At 36.7% G+C, this 24,627-nt stretch overlaps 2 protein-coding genes across 5 annotated transcripts in view; one reads left to right on the top strand and one right to left on the bottom strand.

Annotated features, from left to right (window-relative positions):
• The window catches only part of LOC120473083 (uncharacterized), a 13,982-nt gene extending 8,995 nt beyond the window's left edge, over positions 1-4,987 (bottom strand). Inside the window, exons 1-2 of the mRNA XM_089128262.1 lie at positions 4,901-4,987; positions 2,765-2,918 (exon numbers count right to left, since the gene is read on the bottom strand). The gene's annotated coding sequence lies outside the window, so the exon portion shown is untranslated. The remainder of the gene's footprint in view (positions 1-2,764; positions 2,919-4,900) is intronic.
• Positions 1-24,627, top strand: part of LOC120473080 (choline transporter-like protein 2) — a 25,872-nt gene extending 1,245 nt beyond the window's left edge. The window contains exons 1-22 of one of the 4 annotated variants that reach the window (XM_039662729.2): positions 2,989-3,201; positions 5,274-5,322; positions 5,862-5,935; positions 6,226-6,304; positions 8,091-8,175; positions 9,381-9,491; positions 9,587-9,647; positions 9,749-9,869; positions 9,989-10,072; positions 10,574-10,686; positions 12,149-12,280; positions 12,654-12,753; positions 12,896-12,988; positions 14,023-14,107; positions 14,730-14,992; positions 15,084-15,178; positions 15,692-15,795; positions 19,052-19,125; positions 19,302-19,372; positions 19,505-19,593; positions 20,680-20,764; positions 21,258-23,662. In XM_039662729.2, coding sequence (XP_039518663.2) covers positions 3,168-3,201; positions 5,274-5,322; positions 5,862-5,935; positions 6,226-6,304; positions 8,091-8,175; positions 9,381-9,491; positions 9,587-9,647; positions 9,749-9,869; positions 9,989-10,072; positions 10,574-10,686; positions 12,149-12,280; positions 12,654-12,753; positions 12,896-12,988; positions 14,023-14,107; positions 14,730-14,992; positions 15,084-15,178; positions 15,692-15,795; positions 19,052-19,125; positions 19,302-19,372; positions 19,505-19,593; positions 20,680-20,764; positions 21,258-21,412 — 2,157 coding nt within the window. In that variant the 5' untranslated portion in view covers positions 2,989-3,167 and the 3' untranslated portion in view covers positions 21,413-23,662. Of the gene's footprint in view, positions 1-2,988; positions 3,202-5,273; positions 5,323-5,861; positions 5,936-6,225; positions 6,305-8,090; positions 8,176-9,380; positions 9,492-9,586; positions 9,648-9,748; positions 9,870-9,988; positions 10,073-10,573; positions 10,687-12,148; positions 12,281-12,653; positions 12,754-12,895; positions 12,989-14,022; positions 14,108-14,729; positions 14,993-15,083; positions 15,179-15,691; positions 15,796-19,051; positions 19,126-19,301; positions 19,373-19,504; positions 19,594-20,679; positions 20,765-21,257; positions 23,663-23,809 lie in introns of those variants that run through there. The other 3 variants (XM_039662731.2, XM_039662732.2, XM_039662730.2) reach the window with 3 other exon arrangements.

Below are 24,627 nucleotides of genomic sequence, written 5' to 3'. Positions count from 1 at the left end.
CACCGAATTATATTTTATAGCCTATTGCCTAATTTGTATTGTATTTATTTATTTATAAAGCATATTTCATGCTACACAGTAACTCCAAATTGCTGAACAATACAAATAATATAAACTATTTCAATGAGAATTGTATAGCAGGCCAAATACGATCTAAATCTGTTTTTAATGGACGGACGCACATGCTTAAGTTAAAGATCCTTTTAACATTTTTTTTTTATGAATTGAACCAATGGAGGATCTCTAGGCCTATATTGTGCATTTCTATTAGTTAAATCGATAATTTACCGTGCAAAACAGTTTTGCCTGGTTCTAAAACAAAAATAAATGGCCATTGAAATAAAATATAAATGAGCTTTTTGCAATCAGGTCTTTATATCTTTTGCTGCAAGGCTTTACATGCTTGTTGTCTTGCTAACTCGTTTTATAGCTCTTGTTGTTAGACTTCTTCTCATCACATCCTGAACTGCTGATAGCAGCTTTCCTTCCATTAGTCTTTTAGTACTAGTGGAAGTGCTATTGATTTCATTTCTTACTTTTCTCATTTTTTCATGAGCAATGACTATATTGAACGTTTCTGGTCATTTGGAAATGTTTCAACATTTGCAAGAAAGCAAAAATAATTTGAAAAATCTTTGACTTCTTATTTTTCCTGCCATCTTATGTTTTGTCCATTTAGGGGCTCCTAAGAGAAGTCATTATTATTACAGCTTAATAATAAAGCTGCAGTCTGCTGTTTTCCCTCTTTGTCGCCATCTCTGCTCAAAATCTGCAATTGCAGTCATTTGCGGAATTATAAACTTTACGCGAGTTGTGCTTCGACACCCTCGACATGGCACAGCGTGGATGAACATAATGTTTGAGGAGAGTGTGCAGCTGTCAGTCACCGCGCCAGTGTGAATACTGGCATTCAGAATCACAGATTATTCTATTTGAAAGTATGACCAACATAATAATTTTGTGGCGTAATGACACAAAGACATTCTTGAATCTCACGCTGAAATCCACCAGCTTACCGCTTTGAATCGAGCTAAGGCAAGCAGATAGTTTTAAACACTGGCTGGTTATGTATTTTCTCAAATGAATGTTTTGGATAATTTTTAACCCCAAAAAAAGCTACGGTCTGCAGTTTTAAGAAAAAGGATGGCTTAGGACTTGAATAATGTATATATTTTTCTTATAGTGAAAATGCTTTAAAGGGGTGGTAAATTATGATTTCACTGTTCTAACTTTTGTTAGTGTGTAATGTTACTGTTCGAGCATAAACAACATCTGCAAAGTTACGAGTACGATGCTCAAAGTTCAAAGAAATGGAGATATTTATACACTTCTTGAGTCTCCATCTTTGTCGGATTCCGGTTTGAACATAAAAGGCTAAAAGTTTTTGAAAATTTCAGTGCATGTCCGTGTGAAGAGGTAGGCTAATCGAAGCTCCGCCCTCTGTGCCGGGAGCAGCAGCTCATTTGCTTTTAAAGGGACAGACACAAAACACAGTTAAATGTGTTTTTGCTCACCCTCAAAAAGTGACAACTTTAACATGCTATAGAAATAAATACGTTTTAATAAATTAACTTTATTATAAAAATAGAAATATCTGTGGGGTATTTTGAACTAAAACTTCACATACATTCACATACACACACTGACATCAGATATTTATTTTGCATCTTGTGAAAAGGTGAATGTACCACTCCTTTAAACAGGGTTATCATAGTTAAAGGGTTAGTTCACCCAAAAATGAAAATTAATTCATTAATTACTCACCCATGCTGTACCAACCCCGTAAGACCTTTGTTCGTCTTCGGAACACAAATGAAGATATTTTTGATTAAATTTGAGAGCTGTATAACTACCACATAGGCTCCTAAGGGACTGCCTCTTGACGGCCCACAAAGTCAATGAATAAAATGTTTAAATGTCCCAAGTGACTACAGTGGCTCAACTATATGTTTATCAAGCGACGAGAATACTTTTTGTACGAAAAAAAACAAAAAAAAATAACGACTTTATTCGACTATTCCTTTTCTTCGTTGTTGGCCTGAAACGAGACTTCCTTAGATTTCCACGACGCATGCGCGAGAATTGCGATCTCCTTCAACTGCCTCAGTTCAGTTCTTGCGGATTAATATTATGACTTAATTAATGACTTAATTTTCATTTTTGGGTGAACTAACCCTTTAACAAAAAAAATTAACTTATGAACAACCTAAACTTACTCAATTTCATAATTCATATTAATAAAACAAACTTTATTGGTATCTCAGTGATAACTAAAACTGCTCTGTAGATTTTCATCAGATTTGGCAACATGCAGTTAATGAAAACAGTCAGTTTTTGATTGATATCAGTTTTCATTTCCTATTTTGTCTGAATCTAAGCGGAATTGAGCCAACTCATTTGTCGCTTTAATGAAATTACATAACCAGCTTTATGAGATGCACATGAGCAGGTCCCATTAGATATTGTGAAAGGCCATTAGATATTGTGAAAGCTTCAAAAAAGGGAAAGCTTTTCTTTTTTCACCTTTTGATGTTCCACCTTTTTTGCATAATAAGTTGTAAAAAAAAACATGTAGTATGAAATGTTGTGCTAGACAGCTAGCAACCAAGCTGCCCTGTTCAAACAAGTCAAAGTATTTGGATCCTTAAAAATATCTGAATCTGAATATCTCATTGATTTCACATGCTGATAAACCTCCACCGAAAGCAGGTTGTCCGTGACCTAAACCAGAAGTTCGTATGTTTGTTCAAAAGATGCCACTCACGTTGGTAATGGCTCAAGACATTTGCACGATGAAGTTGGTTTGCAAAAGCATCTGCAAGACAAAATGACTCTAAACCGAGTCAGGTGTCATAATGTCGTCACACCCAGCTCTGATCCCTCCTGATGTTAGAGACCCAAAACTGCGCCGTTTAGTCCTTCAGAGACAAAAGAAACAATTCAGAAAGAACACAAAGCCAAGTTTAGAAAGATCAAATGAGAGAAACCCAATATTTTCTAGCTTGAAAGGGTGGTGTTTTGTTCAGCTTAAACCTGTTCAACCAGTTTTCAACAGCAGAAAGTTGTTTTCCCGCTTCAATTCAGGAAGTTAAAGATAGACGGCTGAAGGACTTTTCCCTTTACATTGAGGAAAGATTATCAGATCGTCAGTGCCACTGAACACCAAGATGCAAGGGGAGGAAGGTGCTTACAAAAAAAGCGGTAACGTCTCTCTCTTGATGATATCTCCTCAAGTATGCAAGGTTTTTTTAATTGGTTTTGACGTGGACAAACCCTTTGACGCTGTCTTTGTTGTAACTTACCACAAGTTGTCCTAGTTGTGAGTAAAGGTAAAAATGGCAGTGTTTAGCTGAATCTAAACTCTATGTGCAGTCAGCCTGCTTGGTTCACCGTGGTTTCCCATAACGTTGGATATTTCAGTGACACTCACTCTCAGAATGAAAAGCTGTCTTGGGAGGTACACTTTCAAAAGGTACACCTTTTTACAATATTTACTCCTCAAGGATGCACATTAATATCTTAAAGGTGCATATTAGTACCTTTTGGAAGGGTACCGTACTACTAGCTTTTTTTTTCCAGAGAGTGCTCTAATGGCAGTACTGTTGGCTTATATGCCATTAGCCATATGCGTTCATTTAGTGCATTAGTAAAAGTGTGTTAAAACTACGTTAGTCATACTAGGCCTTTTTAGATCTTCACAATACCCTGGTCTGCTTGGGAACTGAAGCACTCAGTCTTTGCATGTCTACTAGGGTGTGGATGTTTACAGTCAGATCCAACAGCAGAAATTCCCATGGCAGTGTCTTGTCTCTTTAAGTGGTGAGGGTTTGACGTTTTAGCAATCCTCACCAGTTGCTTTGCTTTCGTTCTTAGATGACAAAAATATTGTAATGGAGGTTACTTGTATAACAAAAAGTTGAATGATATTATAGTAACAACCAAGGCTATAAGCATTTAATTAGTCCACAACCATAATAAACCAAGACACTTACTACTACTAGCTACCATTTAATGCATTTCACATCTGCCTTTCTAATCTCTTGTATAGTAAACTTGGCATTGTGTACTATGAAGGATGTCAGGTCTTATGACCAAATACTGGTGGTGTTTCTCATTTTGCATAAAAGCGTATGCTAAATCAATAAATGTAGTCCATTATGTTGATCACTTTTTTATGCATGTTTTTTTCGTGGATGTCTGAGACGATTTTTTTGTTCCAGCACACGCAAGACATTTTTTTTACGAAGTAAATGGAAAGATTGTACCAGTTATTTCCGCACCAAAGCTCTGTGGTTGGCAAAGAAGAGCATTTGCACATCTGTTCTTAGTTTATTGCAGTTCACAAGATGAGAGTAGAGTGGCCTCAAAAAGTACAGTTTTTGGACTCACTTGAACTAACAGTTATCAAAGCAAGTGGCCCAACATGGGCTCATCATCAACCGCTCTTCTCTGAAATAATACTTCTCTTTTCTGACTGTGAGCCATTTTTGTAAGGAACTGGAAGTGGTTTCAAAGTGGTTCGCAAAAACTCTTTTTTTGTTTTGAAATCTGTTGGTTTAACATTTAAAACCCAAATGTTTTTGTGAAATCCTGAAATGCATGAAAAAGTGCTGTGCAATCTTTTAAACAATTTTAATTGTATGCAATTTTAAACAAATGCAGCTGGATTGACATTATTTTCGAATACAATGGCATTCAGATATATTTTTAAGTGTGGCATAAGGATCCAAATACTTCCAGATGACTCATTGTTTGAGCTAAATTAACTTAACAGGGCAGCTTGGTTACTAGCTGTTTAGCACAACATTTCATATTACATGTCTTATTTATTTTGGGAGCAACCCCCCTGCTCTGTTAACAAACAGCAACAAATGTGCATTAAAAAGCATGCTTGGCTTACCTTTTATGTGCCAGTAATAGGAAGCTCCATTCTAGGGCTGTAAATTAAGAAATATTTCCAAAACAACACATGAGGGATGTTGTGGTTTCTGGTACAACTAGACTAGACACTTTCTGAAGGTAATGTGGGTGGTGTTTAGCAGTGTTTGCCCATATAGAAGTCGCTATCACAAGTTCACTAATGACTTCTGGTGGTTGACACATTGTGCTTAATCGTGCTAACAAACGCCTGACTGAGCAAAATTATGCCCTGTAAGTGAGTGGTTATCTGTAGTGAAATCTTACATGGGTGCCTTGTGGTCTAACAATGTCTGTAATATTGACTGATTCAGTTGGGTCGTATTTAATTTAGTTTCTCCTTGTTGTTCTCACAGGAGAGCCCAAAAAATATGACCCCAACTTCAAAGGGCCCATCCAAAACAGGTAAGAGTCAAACTGATTTGTTTTTAATAGCTAGATTTTGCTTAAACATCAAAATTATAGCTCACACTCACACAAAATGTCATTGTTTACTCGCTCTCATGTCGTTCCAAACCTGACTTACTTTCTTATGTGAAACACAAATAGATTATTTGATGAATATTCATTTCACACTGCTCTTATTTTTGCCCTAAACAAAGTGACCAGGGACTCTCACGCTCCAAAAAGCCCCAAGTGTCATAAAAGTTCATAATGCTCATGTGCCAAATTCCAATCCCATAGCAGACTAAAGTCAGTTGTTAATTGCCAAAAATCATTTATGCTTTGTAACTCATTCCCACATTTGGTACAATTTTCCTGTGCTGCTAATCTTCAAAAGATATGCAAGAACCAATAGAGTAGTTTATCAGCTCTGACGTCAAACCTTTATTAGTTAGAAGATTTTACATGCAAATGATGTTGGTTCGTCATATAAGACATTGATACATTTGTCCTGTAGTTTTAAAGCATGTTGTAACGGACCATTTCTTTCTGCACCACAGAGGATGTACAGACATTATTTGCTGTATCTTCTTCATCGTGGCCATAGTGGGCTACGTCGCGGTGGGAATACTGGGTAAGTCAGTCTGCAATAGTGTAATGAACTGGGTACTGTGTAACAATGAACCTTTTAATGTTATATGCAGTGATGAGCGTTAGTGTGTGTGTGCATGTGAGGACTGGTGATTCAGGTGGTTAAAAGCCTCTCGGAGATATTTAATATAATCTATTTGCTCAAAATTGTCGCACATCCGACATGGTTTTGGATGGGTAATGGCTACACAAAAAGGGCATTAAAATCTGTCAAAAGCTTGCGTGTGTGTGTGTGCGTGTTAAATACTCATCATTTCTGTCTTGCACCCTCAGCCTGGACTCACGGTGACCCGAGGAAGGTGATCTACCCCACAGACAGCATGGGACAGTACTGCGGCCAGGGAAATCTGGAGTAAGTCTCACAAATATAAGATTAGAATGACTTTTGTCGCTCCAGGTTTGACATCACATCATGGGCCCTATTTTAACGATCTGAAACACAAGTATCAAGCGCGAGGTGCAAGTAACTTTGGGCGGGTCTTGGGCGCAAGTTTAAAAGGGGTTGGTCTGAAAGTAGCTTCGTTATTCATAGGTGTGGTTTGGGCGTAACGTAAAATAAACCAATCAGAGCGTCATCCAACATACCCTAAGAGCAGGTGCGCATGTTGCATGACGGATTGTTATTATTATGGCGGATTTACCTGGAGCGTTCACAGCCGAGGGGACCGATGTTCTTGTCAGGGCATTGAAAGACAGAGAAGTGACGTTGTATGGGGATGGGAGAAACCCACCCAAATCAGCGTCGGTAAAACATTGGGTACTATTGGTACATGCCACTATTGGGTAAACAGGTCTGATCCGTCTCTATAATTAGTCTGAAAAAAAATGGGTAAATATGTAAGCTAGATTTAGGCCTACATTTTTTTTTTTCATCTTCATGGAAATCACAATGATGTGTTAATATTTTTCCTTGTTATAATGTATGATTTGCAAAAATAAAAGCTGCTGCATCTGTGTTGATGAGAAAATCCAAGTGTATGCGTTGTGCATTGTAGCGGACATTATGGCCAAGCATGAGTGCTTAAAACAGCATTATGAACAATCAACGCGCAACTGACTTTAGACTAGGTTTTTTCTGGCCAGTGGCGCAATTGTTTTCTGGAATTGCAAAATAGCACTAGGGAATGTTTGCACCGAAACACGCCTCCTTTTTGCGCCAACCCGCCCAGGGAGCACAAGTTAATTTCCTAGTTTACCGACGTGCGTCTGTGGAGGGAAAAGCTCGCTTTGCGCGGGTGCAAAATAGGAATGAGACATGCGTCAACGTACAAAATCATTAGCGCAGGGTGCAAGATAGAGCCCCATATAACCTTACTTTTTGTTTTTAAGGATTTGCAAAAACTAATTTGCAAATCTTTTGAGATTGTATCAATGGCATTGTGGTGGTGGATGGACATTAGTAGGTGGTGATGTTGAAGATTTTATTATTTAGAAAACAAGTAATTTAGCTATAAGAATACACAATTATTTCCTCTGTGTGTGACTTTGGATTTCCTCTGTGTGTAACTGAAAGAAGCCTGTAAAAAGACCTTGAAAGTTGAGACAGCAGTCGATTCTATTCTGAGAAGTCACATGGTATAAGATATTTACCCAAAACTATCTATAGGGTGTCTGACCTTCTATGGAAGAAGATGTATGTATATAACTCTGAACCCAAAAACACTCTGGAGCGCCAAAGTGGAGAGCGTTAGAGCGCCGTTCTAAGTCTAATTATTTCTGGCATCAAAGATCTTTACAGAACAATTAAAACCACTTCGGTGACGGGTTACTGTTAAAAAAAGCATTTGAAATTAAATCATTACTTGAAGTTTGTTCAAAAACACTGATTCATCCAGTAAGTCTTTATGAGCGAGTCATTGAATCATTCATTAAAATTTTTTTTTTTTTACATTTTTTAAATAGACTTAAATTTAAGAAACTCTACTAAACTTCGTTATTTTGTTTAGTTGTTTGTTCAGAATCGTGTAAACACACACAAAAAAATCACAACTCTTAATGTATCCTTAATCATGCAGTTCTAGCATACAGTAAAAATGCTTTTTCCAGAAAAAAAAAATGTTCAAGGCACACTTTTGTGTGATGTGTCAGTGAAATAAATTCACTTAATTGAACATATGTTTTTGTGACGTGTGTAACAGGAAGCAGCCGTTGTTGTTCTACTTTAACATGATGAAGTGTGCCAGTCCCATGGTCCTCCTAGAGTTCCAGTGTCCCACTCCTCAGGTTTGTGTCCTCTACACTCCATCTGTTTCATTCTTAAAAGGGTCTTATCTAGCGAAACAAACGGTCATTTAAAAAAATAAATAAAAAAGTTTAAGTTTTATTAGCACAAATGCTCGCCCTGCTCTGTTCTGTGATGAGTGTTCGTGACTCTCCTGTTCCTCAAAATCAACAAATCTTTTTTCGAGTCATGACTTGAAGGGTCCTAGATAAGGACCCCTTATTCATCGTCTGGTGTCGTTTAAAGCCCTTTGAAGCTGCACTGAAACTCTCATTTGGACCTTGAACCGTTTGGACCCCATTGAAGTCCATTATGGAGAAAATCCTGGAAAGTTTTCATCAAAAACCTTAATTTCTTTTCGACTGAAGAAAGAAAGTCGTGGACCTCTTGGATGACATGGGGGTGAATAAATTATCAGCAAAAGTTTTTTTAAAAGTGAACTACTCCTTTAATATTCAGTAATATTATCAATTTGAGTGGTTTCACTGATGCAATAGAAATGAGAACAAAACTTGAACTCAAATCAACTGCATGATAACACTATTGTCTTCTGCTTTATAGCTGAATCAAATGCGTTTAACTCACAAATTGTCCTACATTGACACTTTGATTAAACTTAATTAACACTGAACTGACTCAAGCTAAATATCGACCCTTATTTCCCTCCGTTTACCGCTGAACTGAACTCTTTTCAAAACTGATGAACTTTACAGTTAATCAGCTGAATTCACACTGAACTGACTTGAGCTGAATTTGTCATATTTAATGAAGTTTGCATCATGATCTGTTCTCTTGCTCACAATTATGAAGCTGCTTTGAAATGTTCTTCATTGTAGAAATAAAGGTGACATGCATGTGCAGTGTACAACCAGGGCACTGTTGGGAATACTGTATCCCACGATGCAATGCACTAAACTTATTTTTTTGTTACATGTATATATATTTTTTTAATTATTTTAATAGGTTCCACTTGTAATGTTGATAAAGTTTTTTTTGAACACACACAACCCTCATTCTTCCCCTTGGCTACTTTAAAATCCAGTGAACAGTTGTGAAGTCCCTCAATATCCCAACATCCATGGGAGCTTGATTGAATAAAGGCTTTTTTGTTATATTATAAGAAGGACAATTAGGACATTTTAAGCTATGAAACCTGACAGTCAAACCTGTATAAATCTTTATCAAATTGTTCTCTTTCTGTGTTTAGGTGTGTGTAGAGAAATGCCCTAACCGCACCATGACTTTGCTAAATGCCAAATTAAATCCATCCGATTGGAAAGAATACAAACAATTTTGCAGAGAAGACCCTGGAAATAAGGTAAGTTGTGTTTTTTTTTAACATCAAGGTTTTGTTTGCAAGTAACTAGAGTTTGTACATTTCTAATGACTGACCAATTCTGTCTCCCTCTAAAGCCTGTGCCGGAAATTTTGCGACAAAAACTGTGTCCTGCATATCTGATCTCCAGCAAACCATGTGAGACTCTTGTTCTTATTATTACACTTTTAATATTTATTGGGAATTATTGCAAATTGAGTTTTAATGTCTGCATTACATAATGCTATTTTTCCTCTCAGTTTTGCAACGGTGTTTTCCGTCTCTGGGCAAAAAGGGTGAAGTCATCACTGTGGGCGATCAGGAGACATTTAATGATGGAGAGAAGACAAGAGATGCCAAAGACCTAGTGGCCGGGATGAAGTAAACATGTTTATAACACTCAAACATACGTTTGCAAGAAAATAACTCATTTGCATGTCGTTACTGCAGATGCAATTGGGCTATTTATTATAAATCCATGTTTGCTTTGACAATCGCAGGAACGCCACAATAGTCATGGAGGGTCGACAAGTTGCAATGAAGATCTTTGAGGATTACACAAAGTCTTGGTACTGGATCCTAATGTAAGTCATTACATTATTTATATTTTTGATAGAAATTTACTCTTTTTATTTTTTTATTTTTAATTATTTATTTAGTGCTAACATTTGGATCTGTGTTCTTTTAATATCATCAATATACTGGAGTATAATAGTATTATTCATATTTTTTATCAGATTTCATTTTTTCAGCTTATTCCAGTTTTATTGGAGTTTAGTTAGTTTGTTGTAGTCATTTTGTTGGCTTTATTATTATGCTTTTAGTAATATGTCTGTTTAATTTTTTGTTGTTTTCAGTTTTAGATTGATTATTTTCAGTCGTAATTTGAGTAATTTTAGTTAAACTGAAGGAAAATTAGAAATGTTGGCTTTGAAACTAGCTGAAATAAAGTATAACAGATTTGTGTTTCTATTAACGTAAAAAAAAAAATTTTTATATTAAATAATTTTAGGTTGATGGTAATTACAGTGGTTTAGATGCTTCCTTCCTGCTGTGAACAAGCGTTAATCTGTTTCTTTCTGCAGTTGTTTGTTGATTGCTGTGGTGTTGAGTCTGATCTTCATTGTTCTCCTGCGGTATCTGGCTGGAATCATGGTCTGGGTCATGATCATCATGGTCGTCGCTGTCATTGCCTATGGTAACGTAATATACACTAAGGCCCCGTCCACACTACTGCGTTTTCGTTTAAAAACGGATACCTTTTGCTACGTTTGCACCTCCCGTCCACACTAAAACGGGAAAAACGAAGACCTAAAACGGAGAAGTTTAGAAACGCTGCAGCTGCGTTTTGCGTTTTGATCTCCGGAGGGCGTTTTAGTGTGGACGAGACAAAACGGAGGAGTTTACAAACGATGACGCAGAGGCTCACGCTCGGCTCTATGATTGGGTGTCATCAGTCATGACGTATCTTTCCCTGATTCGCCAACCACTGTTTACACCGGCGCGCGCATGCCCAGTGTTGGTCAATGGTCACGTGATCCACGTTTTCAGTCGTTTTAGTGTGGACGGAGATAAATTCTAATGCGCAGGTAAAACGCTAGTGTGGACGGAGATCGTTTTCGTTTTAATTCTCCGTTTTTAAACGAAAACGCAGTAGTGTGGACGGGGCCTAATATACATTTATCTGCTGCAGTACATCTGTTGATACAAAACAAAGAACACAAAATCCAGATCCAACTCCTCCCACTTTTCCTAATCCTACCCATCTCCACCCCCTGATCCCTAACCCCACCCCTAATCCTATCTATCTCCACCTCCTGATCCCTAACCCCACCCCTAATCCTATCTATCTCCACCCCATTGATCCCTAACCCCACCGCTAAACCTACCCATCTCCACCTCCTGATCCCTAACCCCACCCCTAATCCTACCCATCTCCACCCCCTGATCCCTAACCCCACCCCTAATCCTACCCATCTCCACCTCCTGATCCCTAACCCCACCCCTAATCCTACCCATCTCCACCTCCTGATCCCTAACCCCACCCCTAATCCTACCCATCTCCACCTCCTGATCCCTAACCCCACCCCTAATCCTACCCATCTCCACCTCCTGATCCCTAACCCCACCCCTAATCCTACCCATCTCCACCTCCTGATCCCTAATCCTACCCATCTCCGCCCCCTGATCCCTAACCCCACCCCTAATCCTACCCATCTCCACCTCCTGATCCCTAATCCTACCCATCTCCACCCCCTGATCCCTAACCCCACCCCTAATCCTACCCATCTCCACCTCCTGATCCCTAACCCCACCCCTTATCCTATCTATCTCCACCCCCTGATCCCTAACCCCACCGCTAATCCTACCCATCTCCACCCCCTGATCCCTAACCCCACTCCTAATCCTATCTATCTCCACCCCCTGATCCCCAACCCCACCCCTAATCCTACCCATCTCCACCTCCTGATCCCTAATCCTACCCATCTCCGCCCACTGATCCCTAATCCTACCCATCTCCGCCCCTGATCCCTAACCCCACCCCTAATCCTACACATCCAACCCCACCCCTGATCCAACTCCGCCCTCTGGATCTCATGTACTGCAATGAGGTGCTACTGAAAATGTATAAAAACGGTCATTCGTTTGTCTTTACACAGGTATTGCTCACTGCAGCATAAAGTACGTCAATCTGAAGGACTCGGCTGGCTCTAATATCACTCTACAGCAGCTGGGCTTCCAGCCCGACTTCTCCGTCTACCTGCACATCAGACAGACCTGGCTGGCCTTCAGTGAGTAGCTTCACTTAATGCTTATGTGCTTATATTTTATGTAGTGGATTAGCTCAAATGAGGGGAATGTGTATATATATAATCAATAGTTAATCATATTGGTTAAGATCAATTATTACCTAAATATTTTAAATCGCCCAAAAAGGGAATGTGTGTGTATAATATATTTATATACACTATTTGGTGACGGCTAGCCATTTTTTTTTTAAATCTCTGATCACATTCAGTTTAGATTGGTTCTTATAACTTTGCAATTTTTTTTTTTTTTTTGCATTTTGGCTGTAGATTCGCATTAAAAAGTAATGTAATTAAAATACTTGAGCTTCATTTAAATATTATTGTAAATGCACTGAGCACATGTTTCTTTCTTCAGTAATCATTCTGGCTATTTTGGAGATCATCATCATCCTCCTCCTCATCTTCCTCAGGAACCGAATCCGAATCGCTGTCGAGCTCATAAAGGAGGCTAGCAGGTTTGTATGTTTTGTGGGATTTTTCCTATTATTAAAGTTTATTGGCACATTGGTTATTTTACCTTTTTAATCTTTGGTTTGTGTTAGTGCTTTAGCATAGTTCTTGCTTACCGTTGTTGTGGTTTTCTTCGACCTCTTTTAGGGCCATCGGTTATGTGATGTCATCACTGTTCTACCCAATCTTTACCTTCTTCCTCCTGACCATAGTCATCGCTTACTGGGGTGTCACTGCAGTGTATCCTTTACTCAAAACTCAAGCAGAAGTTTTAGTGTGTGTGTGTTAGCGCTTTTGGACAGGAACTTGCATCCTATAGTTAGTCACTCACTTAAATCTAAATTAAAATAGTTCTTAGTTCAGAGGGAAAAAAGGTTTATCCATTATGTGTGTACTTGCCTTCCTATAAGCCCAAGACAGGTGGTAAGGTGTTCCTCACACATAAAACACTTCACACAGTGAAATCCGTTTGAACGGTTGTTTTTGTCCATTTAATCAGATGTTACAGTTTTTACATTGCATTGGTTTTATGGTAAGAACCATATATTCCCGCCACCTGTCCCCTTCTGATTTAACCCAAGTCAGTTTAAATACCATGTGACGGAACAGGTGTTGCTTTTTAAATACCATGTGACGGAACAGGTGTTGACACCGCCATCTAGTGGTGGAACAAATTCCATTTGGTGCTTACAATATGTCTTTAAAGGGATAGTTCACCCAAAAAATTTAAATGTTAAATCATTTACTCATCCTCAAGTTGTTCCAAACACTGTAGGCATTTATTTTTTCTGCTGAACACAAAAGAAGATATTTTGCAGAATATGGGTAACCGAACAGTTGATGGACCCTGTTGACTTGTTGATACAATGGAAGTCAATGGCGTACATCAACAGTTTGCTTCGTTTTTGGGTGGATTATCCATTTAAGCTGTAATTGGAAGCTGCGAAAACATCTAATTCAGTTTGCATTACATTTCAGTAAAATTTCAATAAATAATTTAATCCGAATACACAGATACTTTGTGTCTTTTGTTTGACCGTCAGTTACAGTACAGACAATGTGTTTGTCCTTATAAGGGTGTAGTTACAGCATCTGCCAGCAGGGGATAATGGTTTGTAATGGATTATTTTTTTAATAAGATAAAGTTGGGGATATTTTATGATGGCAATGCTATATAGTTCAACATTTTCAGCACCAAGCAATTATTTATATATTGTAAAAAGTGTATGTGTGTTATGATTACACCAATGCTAGTCCTTAATTGCCCTGGCCAGTTTTCTCTCTACATCTAGTGAACCTGTTTATAAGGTTTTCAACGAAACAGTATGTTCATATTCCAGACAAACCTGCGTCCCTGAGGTGTGTATACTCAATAAATAAATAAATAATTAAATAAATAAATATTTAGGCACAGTTGTAGTATTAAAATATTAGGTGCACCATTCTATTTTTTTAATGCAAATATATAGTATGTTATAAATAGATATTGATAAAACCAGCTACCTGACATCTTTGCAAATATATATATATATATTTTTATATATTTACTATTATTTTTATATTTGTTATTTATATTTATTTATGCTATATATTTATTTATTGTATATATTTATCTTTATAAATGTGTGTGTGTGTGTGTGTGTGTGTGTGTGTGTGTGTGTGTGTGTGTATATATATATATATATATATATATTTATTTATATTTACTATTATTTTTATATTTTTATTTATATTTATTTTATTTATTTATATTTATTTATTCTATATATTTATCTTTATAAATGTGTGTATATATATATATATATAAGATTGATACTTGTTTAATGGAGTTTATATAATTGTCTGACATGGAATAAAATTCTGTGGATGTACTATAGCAGGCTTGATGGAAAAATCAAGTCTTCTTTAACAATATTTAATATAACCTCATGTTTTTAAGTTAGTGAATGATCCCTGTTTCTCATTTCCCTATTCCCTGCAGAACTACAGTGTTTCTGTTATGAAGACAGAGTGTCCGCGGTCTGAGTGCCTGTTTGCCTTCTACGGTGGGGAAACGGCGTATCACAAATACCTGATCGGCCTTCAGTTCTACAACGTCTTCCTGTTCTTCTGGTGTGCCAACTTTGTCACCGCTCTGGGTCAGATGACTCTAGCAGGAGCGTTTGCGTCCTACTACTGGGCTTTAAAAAAACCAGACGACATCCCCGCTTTCCCATTGTGTGCCTCTCTGGGCAGATCCCTCAGGTACGCTTCAGAAACACATGTATGCAATGCAATATGCATGTTAGCGAAGTGTGTCATTCAGGTTTAATTGATGCATTTTGTCTACACGCAGGTATCACACAGGCTCTCTGGCGTTTGGTTCTCTCATCCTCGCCATCGTCCAGATCATCAGGGTTCTGCTGGAGTATATTGACCACAAACTCAAAGGTCAGAGAAAACATTTTGACAGAACGTTTATAGTCAGTTATAACTCAGGTTAATAACACCAATATGTGTGCATACACTGAAAATAGAAACAGTTTTCACTCAGAAACTGCTTGTAAATTTTACAGTTAATTGCAAAGAAAGGCAAGTAACACATTAAATTAATCTTAACATTTTGAAGTAGAAAGACTGAAATAGCAATATATTAATATTTGTTTTTGTAATATAATTTACAACTACGAAAAATCTTTTTTTACAGTGTATAATGACTGTTAACTAATAATTGAATATTGTCAGCTATTCTAGTTTCATGTCTTACGAATCACTCTGCAGCCTTTTTCTTCTTGCATCATAATTTCATCAACTGTTTATTATCGCAAAATAAACCCTTTTAAGGCAATTAGAGACCCTGCTCTTTACTCTTTTGAGAAGACGGGAAACATTATCTCTTGGCATATCTCACACTGCCCTCTGTAATCTGTTTGTGAGCTCTTCTGCTTGCTTTTGTGCCCACAGGAGCAGAGAATAAATTCGCCAAGTTCCTGTTGTGCTGTTTGAAATGCTGCTTCTGGTGCCTGGAAAAGTTCATCAAGTTCATCAACAGGAACGCTTACATTATGGTGCGTGGTAATGCACTACAGTGTAATATTTAAAGCAGAAACTCTTGGACTGATTGAACTAAACCAGAGGTGTCCAATCCTTGTCCTGGAGGGCCACTGTATGGAAGCTTGTATCCGCCACTGAATAAAAAAAAAAAGTAAATAGTTGCGACTTTTTATCTCATAATTGCGAGATATGAAGTCAGAATTGTGTGTTATAAAGTCGCAATTGCGTGTTATAAAGTCAGAATTGTGAAATATAAAGTCAGAATTGCATGATATAAAGTCACAATTCTGAGAGAAAAAAAGACAGAATTGCGACTTTTTAATCTCACAATTCTGACTTTTTTTTTCTCACAATTGCGAGTTAATTGCAAGTTTATATATCGAAATTCTGACATCTTTTCTCAGAATTGTGAGATATAATCTCGCAATTGCGACTTATCAGGCCAATTCTAAGGGGAAATAAGACTAACTTTCCTCCCCTCAGAATAGTTTATCTCACAATTCTGACTTTATATCATGCATTTCTGACTTTTTAACACACAATTGGGACTTAATATCTCGCAATTCTGACTTTATATCTCGCAATTCTGACTTAATATCTCGCAATTCTGACTTTAATATCTCGCAATTCTGACTTAATATCTCGCAATTCTGACTTTATAACACGCAATTCTGACTTAATATCTCGCAATTCTGACTTTATAACACGCAATTCTGACTTAATATCTCGCAATTCAGACTTTATAACACGCAATTCTGACTTAATATCTCGCAATTCTGACTTTATAACACGCAATTCTTACTTAATATCTCACAATTCCGACTTTATAACACGCAATTCTGACTTAATATCTCGCAATTCTGACTTTTTAACACACAATTGGGACTTAATATCTCGCAATTCTGACTTTATAACACGCAATTCTGACTTAATATCTCGCAATTCTGACTTTTTAACACACAATTGGGACTTAATATCTCGCAATTCTGACTTTATATCTCGCAATTCCGACTTTATAACACGCAATTCTTACTTGATATCTCGCAATTCTGACTTTATAACACGCAATTCTGACTTTATAACACGCAATTCTTACTTAATATCTCACAATTCCGACTTTATAACACGCAATTCTGACTTAATATCTCGCAATTCTGACTTTATATCTAGCAATTCTGACTTTATAACACGCAATTCTGACTTTATAACACGCAATTCTTACTTAATATCTCGCAATTCTGACTTTATAACACGCAATTCTGACTTAATATCTCACAATTCCGACTTTATAACACGCAATTCTGACTTAATATCTCGCAATTCTGACTTTATAACACGCAATTCTGACTTAATATCTCACAATTCTGACTTTATATCTCGCAATTCTGACTTAATATCTCGCAATTCTGACTTTTTAACACACAATTGGGACTTAATATCTCGCAATTCTGACTTTATATCTCGCAATTCTGACTTTATAACACGCAATTCTGACTTTATAACACGCAATTCTTACTTAATATCTCGCAATTCTGACTTTATAACACGCAATTCTGACTTAATATCTCGCAATTCTGACGTTATAACACGCAATTGCGACTTTATATCTCGCAATTCTTACTTTATATCACGCAATTCTTACTTTATATCACGCAATTCTGGCTTCATATCTCGCAATTCTGAGAAGTAAAGTCAGAATTGCGAGATGTAAACTCGCAATTGTGAGAAAAAAAGTCAGAATTGTGAGAGAAAAAGTCACAATTACCTTTTTTATTTTTAATTCTGTGGCGGTAACAGAATTGTGAGATTTAAACTATTCTGAGAGGGAAAAGTTAGTCTTATTTCCCCTTAGAATTGGCCTGATAACTCGCAATTGCGAGTTTATCTCACAATTCTGAGAAAAGATGTCAGAATTTCAACATATAAACTCGCAATTATGTGTTATAAAATCAGAATTGCGAGATGTAAACTCGCAAATGTGAGAAAAAAAAGTCAGAATTGTGAGATAAAAAGTCACAATTATTTTTTTCTTTTTGTTTTATTCAGTGGCGGAAACAAGCTTCCATACCACTGTCCTGCAGACCCTAATCAAACACACCTGAACCAGATAATCAAGGTCTTCAGACTCACTAGAAGCTGAAATCACCCATTTCACAAGATGTAAACAACACTGGTCCAGAAGCACTTCCTGTTTCAGTTTTTTAACACTACATAAAAGCTGGGATAAAATACAATCAACAGAACATATAAAACTAAATCAAAAAGTTAAACAAACATCTTTAAGATGTTTCCTTAACATGTGAAATAAAGAAAACGGTTACAAACTGAAACAGGAAGTGTTTCTGGACCAGTGTTGTTTACATCTTGTGAAATGGTCTATACCTCTAGATAGGGCATTATTTGAGAGGATAGCCATTTTTTAGTAGTGTCCGAAACCATAGTGGACGTTATCGGCTGCACTTGTTCAATCCCACAATGCACTGCAATAACGAGTGTACGGCCGGATTCAGCTGTCCGAATCCACTCATTTGTTTTCATTCACTCCTTGAAGTGAACTGTATTAGTGGATTAATGTTAAGAATAGTGATTGAGGCTATAGAGGGCGATTTCGAATTCAATCATGGAGTGTCCGTGGCTCTATTGGAGAAAGTGTAACGGCTAACTTGGATCATGTGTGCCTTGATAACCAATCACATTACAACATTGAAGTCACTGAATTTCATTCAGAGTTGTGCGACAGTCCATTACTCAACTAATACCATAGAAATTATTGAGTAGGGGCGTAAACTGAGCCTCTCACGCAATTGTCAGTGACTTCTCTTATAAAAAAAAGTGTTTTTTTTTCAGTGAAAACTTAAATAGATCAATCCAAAAGGAATGTTTAAGTTAGAAAATTAGTCGATGGGTTGTCGATTCATTAAACCATAAGCTATTTCCTCACAAAAGTGGTTTATTCAGAGTAGTGAAGTCTCATCCAATGGCATCCATTAAACAAAAACGGCCTCTGGTGTCCTTCCACAACGTTAGCAGGAGTTGCAAATTGTGTTTGATTAAACTTTGCTGGACAGTGGCCCTCCAGGAGCATGATTGGACACCACTGAACAACTATTATTTACTTTTTTGAGGTGTTTTATGTAGTTTTATCACTCTCAGCCTGAGAAACTATGAACTAATGTGTCAAAGAGGAGGCAGTCTGAAGCCTACGTACTTTAACTTTATAATATAGTCCTATATGGAGTCTTTGTTGAATAAATGTCTCCTCTGCCACAGGTGGCCATATACGGGAAAAACTTCTGCCGGTCAGCAAGCGATGCTTTCCTGCTCCTGATGAGAAATGCAATCAGGTGGGTGATCCCTGACACTGACTATAGAAGAGACTGGAACTGAATACAAGAGTTTGACATATTTAAATTGACAGTGTTTCACACCATAACTGGTGCTTTTTTAGATACTAACAAACAATGAAATGTGATGCTGATAACAAGAAGGATTTAAAACATGTGTTTCACTCTCGTCACAGGGTTGTAGTCCTGGATAAGGTCACCGATTTCATCTTATTCCTTGGAAAACTCCTTATTGTTGGGCTTGTGGGTACGTTTTCTGCTTTAGACTGTTTAAATAATACTGAACTAAACATTAGATTTAACTGCTGATGGTAAAATTCATGAGTTGTAAAACGTTCATCTTGTTTAGTTGGACTAAATTTAAACATTTTCTCCCCAGGGATCTTCGCTTTCTTCTTCTTCTCAGGACAAACGGATGCGTTTAAGGGTGCTGCACCCAGTCTCCATTATTACTGGGTTCCTATTTTGGTAAGTGGTTTGAGAGTGAGAACATGAGAAAATGTTATATACTGAATAAGGATATAGGCAGCATTTATTTGCTAAATAATACAGTAAAAACAGTAATATATATTATTGACAGTTTCTATGTGAAAGTGTTATTTATTCCTGTGATCAAAGCATCATTACTCCAGTCTTCAGCGTCACATGATCCTTCAGAAATCACTCTAATATTATGATTTGATGCTCAACATTTGCAGTTTACATTTCTGATTATTATCAATGTTGAGTTTTTTGTTGTTGTTAAGGATTCTGTTGAAATGGAAATCTTTTCCAACACTGTTCATTTCTTAAAGGTCATTTGTAATCAATTTAATGCTTCCCTGCTTAAAGAGATAGTTCACTTTGAAATTAATTTTTGATATGTTTTAGCTTACCTCAAGGGCATCCAAGATGTAGGTGTCTTTGTTTCGGCAGTATTTTCAATTTTGATGTTTTTAGGTCAAACCGTTCTTGTCTGTCAGTCATATAATGGAGGTCTATGGTCACCACCTCAAAGAGCATGCACAGAGAAGTCCAAATTAAACATGATCTAATGACGTGTATGTCACTCATTGTTTACACAGAGATTTCGGAAGTTTTACCTTTCACTGTGAAGATCTAAACATATTTAGATATACAGGAAATTGCAATGGAAGACCATTTCGATATATCTAAATATGTTTAGATCTTCACAGTGAAAGGTAAAACTTCCAAAATATAGGTAAAAACGATGTTTTTGTGTCTTAGGCCATCAATGTGTACTTACATTACGAGTCATTCAATCATGTTTAATCTGGACTTCTCTGTGCATGCTCTTTGAGGTGGTGACCATAGACCTCCATTATATGACTGACAGACAAGAACGGTTTGACCTAAAAATATCAAAATTGAAAATACTGCGGAAACAAAGACACCTACATCTTGGATGCCTGTGAGGTAAGCTAAAACATATCAAAAAATAATTTCAAATCGAACTATCCCTTTAATGAAAGTATACATTTCTTTAAAAAACAAATCTTTTGGATGGCAGTGTATGCTACCTGTCTTTAACACGTGTTTGCGTTGTTTCTCCAGACAGTGTTGGTGGGCTCCTACCTCATCGCCCATGGGTTTTTCAGCGTTTACGCCATGTGTGTGGACACACTCTTCCTCTGCTTCTGTGAGTACTTGCCATTAATAAGCGTTTTCACCCCAGAATCCAGTAGTTCAAGTATGAATATCAAGTCCACTTTTGAACAAGTGTAATTTTGGATCCTTTTAAAAATGGTAAAGCTTTGCATTTAGAGAAATATTATATCTGAAGCTTTTAAGCCACTAATGACTCTTAATTGCGCATGGCAGTGTGTGTAGCTCGGTTTGCCCTTAATAAACCTCTCATGGCTCGCTAGACTGATCATTTACTCTGCGGTTACTATGAGGTGTTTCTAATCTGTTTTTGGTGCTTTTCTTCCCTTCATCTCATACTGACCTGATTCTTTCTCTTTTTATTGTTGTTTCCCACACTTTTCTCATCATTCCTCCTTTGGTTATTCTTCATTTTGAAAATTTTTTCCTCACAATCTAAATATCACACATGAATCATTATTACTCTTTGTTTATACCTCCTGACAACCTCACACACTCATTACTAAACCCACTAACGCCACATAAAGGTGAAGACCTCGAGCGTAATGACGGCTCCACTGCGCGTCCGTATTACATGACCGCATCGCTGCACGACGTTCTGATGAAGGACGCGGACGCGGCTCGGACCCCCGCTTCACAGGACGAGACCATCCAGCTGACGGAGCCCGGCAAAAACTGTTAAACTGGTCGAAAGCTGTCGTAATATGGAAATATAACCTCATTTATTACATTAAGAGACTGAATGGTCACAAGATTCAATCATAACTGCAGTTAAATAATCATGTGTTTAATCGACTGATAATGATTAATGTATGGTAAGATAATATTTAAGGTAATAGGATAGAGAGGGAAATGACAACCTTTGCCGAAAATAATTTATTTGAAGTCAACATTAAACAACCTACTTTACTTATATGATGTGACGTTTCACCTAATGAAACAGATGTTTAAGGGGTCATGTGATGTGTTTTAAAAGTTCATTATTCTGTGTATTGGGTTTAATTGAATAGGTGAACAACATGCTTTAATGTTCAAAAAAAGTTTTTCTCACACTTTGCCTTAGGCCTCCATTATGCTAATATTTCACATTGTGGCGTAGACGATCGAGGGACGATTTAGGCACGTCTGGATTAATAATCTTTGTTAGATGGAATAAATCACTTTGTGGGAAACCATGATCTTTATAACTTCACGGATCGTAAACATTACGCACTAAAGGAAAAGAAAAACATTAAAAAGCATCATAGGACTCCTTTAAATTATAAAAATGGTAACACTTTACAATAAGGTTTCATTTGTTATGTTAACATAAACTAACAATGAGTAATGTTTTCTATAGCAGTTCTTAATCTTAGTCGATGTTAATTTCAGGATTTACTAAAAGAATTATTAAAATTCAAATCAAATTAAATAATACAACTTTTGATGTGCCTAAACTAATTTGAACTTACAATGAACAGTTGTATTTTTTATCAATTAACTTTGACGAAGATTAATATACTGCAACAAATATATTGCTTGTTGTTAGTTAAAGGTGCAGTGTGTAATTTTTAGCGGCATCTAGTGGTGAGGTTACGAATTGCAACCATCAAAAGTTACGGTGGCATACAGGCGATGTCGTCGTCTGAGACCGCAGAGAGTTGCCAGTTAAGCAATGAGGTTTATTTACAAAGATAAATTAAGACATTGTTTACTTTATTATTCAGTAAAATGATAGGTTATTGCAAATATTGTTACTTGTTGATCATTGTGTCAGTGTTTTATTCGCTGACTTTAGCTAGCTTTTTTGCACAAAGAACAACATGGCGACGAAATTCATTTAGGGCAACATGTCGGCACAAAATGGCAATTTAACTGTAAGTAGATGGAAAAGGCTTATTCTAAGGTAATACAAACATGACGGTTCATTAATAAGGTCTTTATACACCACTGAAAACATAGTTATGTATATTATATTGCATTTCTGTCTACAGATCATCCTAAATATCACACAATGCACCTTTAATGTCAGCTGATGCATTAACTGGCATAACTGATTGGATCTAATTGCAAAGTGTTAATCATGAAAACAATAGTGGCACTGGGATGATGAAAAGTGTCTCTATGAAACAAAAAGGGCTTATGATTACATTTTAATAATCGTATGTGAAGACAAACAATGAATCATGCAAAAAGGTTCAAGTTGACTTTAAAGTAGCCTGTTTATTTAATCGAAAAATCAATTCATAGTTCTAATATTTTTCATAGTTGATTATTGGAGTATGTTTTATAAGAAAATCTTTCTACTTCAATGTTTTAATTTAATTAAATGGGTTGTTTGCTGATTTCATAATTATTTGTGAAATTGCTTTAACTTCTGATTGAAATTTGTTTCGGCACTACATTTTTTTTTTCAGCGTAGTATTTATTTTTACGTAAAAAATATCAGTAAATTTCACAAATAATTGCAACCCATGGAAGCAAGCATGAAAGACCTAAATAGTAGTTTCTTCTAATACATATTCCAATAATATTTGTTTTTAATTTTACAACTTGGTTGTAATATAATTGTTTACACTGTTCATCAAATGATGTGATTCAGTGTTGGTAGTTGTCCGTACTGTCAGATAAATGATGCATTTAGATATTATTTTTTATGTACTGGCTGCTTTAATTTGTTGCTGCTGCTTTATTCTACGATAGAGTGCACATCCAATGTTACTCTTAAACTGCTGATAATATTTCTGTATTATGTAGATTGTAAGCCATATCTATTGAATGCACTTTAAGGTTGGTTATTGTTTTTTTGATAGCAATTTGCAACCGTTTTTGGAAAACCAAAACACCTTGTTGCCTTTCTGAGACGCCTTTAACTTTATGTGCTGCCTTTTCCACTGTCTCTTGGATGCTTAATGTCTTTTTTAATCTTTAATAAATACTATGCAAGAAGGTACATGTGTTATTTAGGTCTGTTTACATGTGAGTGTGTGTGTGTGTGTGTGTGAGGAGTTTGTCACTTTCCTTTCCTCCTATGGTTAAAGGTATAGGCCATGGCTTGTTTGTTCCTCAACTCTTTTCTCACATTCTCCGTTTATCGCAGTGGAGGACCTGGAGAGGAACGACGGCAGCTCGGAACGACCCTATCTGATGTCTGATAACCTTCTGAATGTTCTGAAGAAGAAGAACCAGGCCAACTAGTCCACACCGACGGTCAGGGTTATACGTAAAGTGCGTGCATGTTTTCTGTGAGGCATTGGGATAACTGGAGGTGCCTGAAATCGCTTTCGTTGCCATATTCATATTCACCGTGCCTTAGAGAGCCAGAGACAATCATATTAATTATGAAGCGCATCAAACGTGGTTGACGTCTGTGTCTCGTCGGCCATACATTGAGATTTATTATACAGGAATAATACCACAATTAGGTCAAATTACACCTCTGATTTTTTTCAGAGGCTTTTTTGAAGTGGATTTATTTAAATGTCTAAAGTTTTGCAATAATTGGCACGCATTTTAATGGCCATTTTACAGAATACCTTTTGAATTTTGATGTTTAGGTTTTTTTTTTTTGTTTGTTTATATTTATGGTTTTTATATAAACACAATTTAGTGTCGTTCATTGTGCTGTTGGACAGGGTTGTTGAAGAATGTTGTCTTTGCCACTACATATGCGTAATCGATCATAGAACAATGTTTATGATTAAATATTGCAGATACTTTAATGTTCGATCATCTTTTTATGTTCCGTAGAGTTAAATCTTTGGCCTTGTGTACATTTATTATAAGAAGTGCCTTTATGTTGTTCAAACAGTTAAAGACCTCGACTTGAAAAGTGTTCATGACTTTATTCAGTGTTTTAAGGTTTTTGTTACATGTTCGTATGCCTCAATGCATGGTAAATAAAGAATTTTCTACCAA

Source organism: Pimephales promelas, chromosome 3 (assembly GCF_988280905.1).
Source record: "Pimephales promelas chromosome 3, fPimPro1.hap1.1, whole genome shotgun sequence".
Lineage (NCBI taxonomy): Eukaryota > Metazoa > Chordata > Actinopteri > Cypriniformes > Leuciscidae > Pimephales > Pimephales promelas.
Note: the sequence above shows the minus strand (reverse complement) of the source record. Positions and strands in the feature narration are given on the sequence as shown.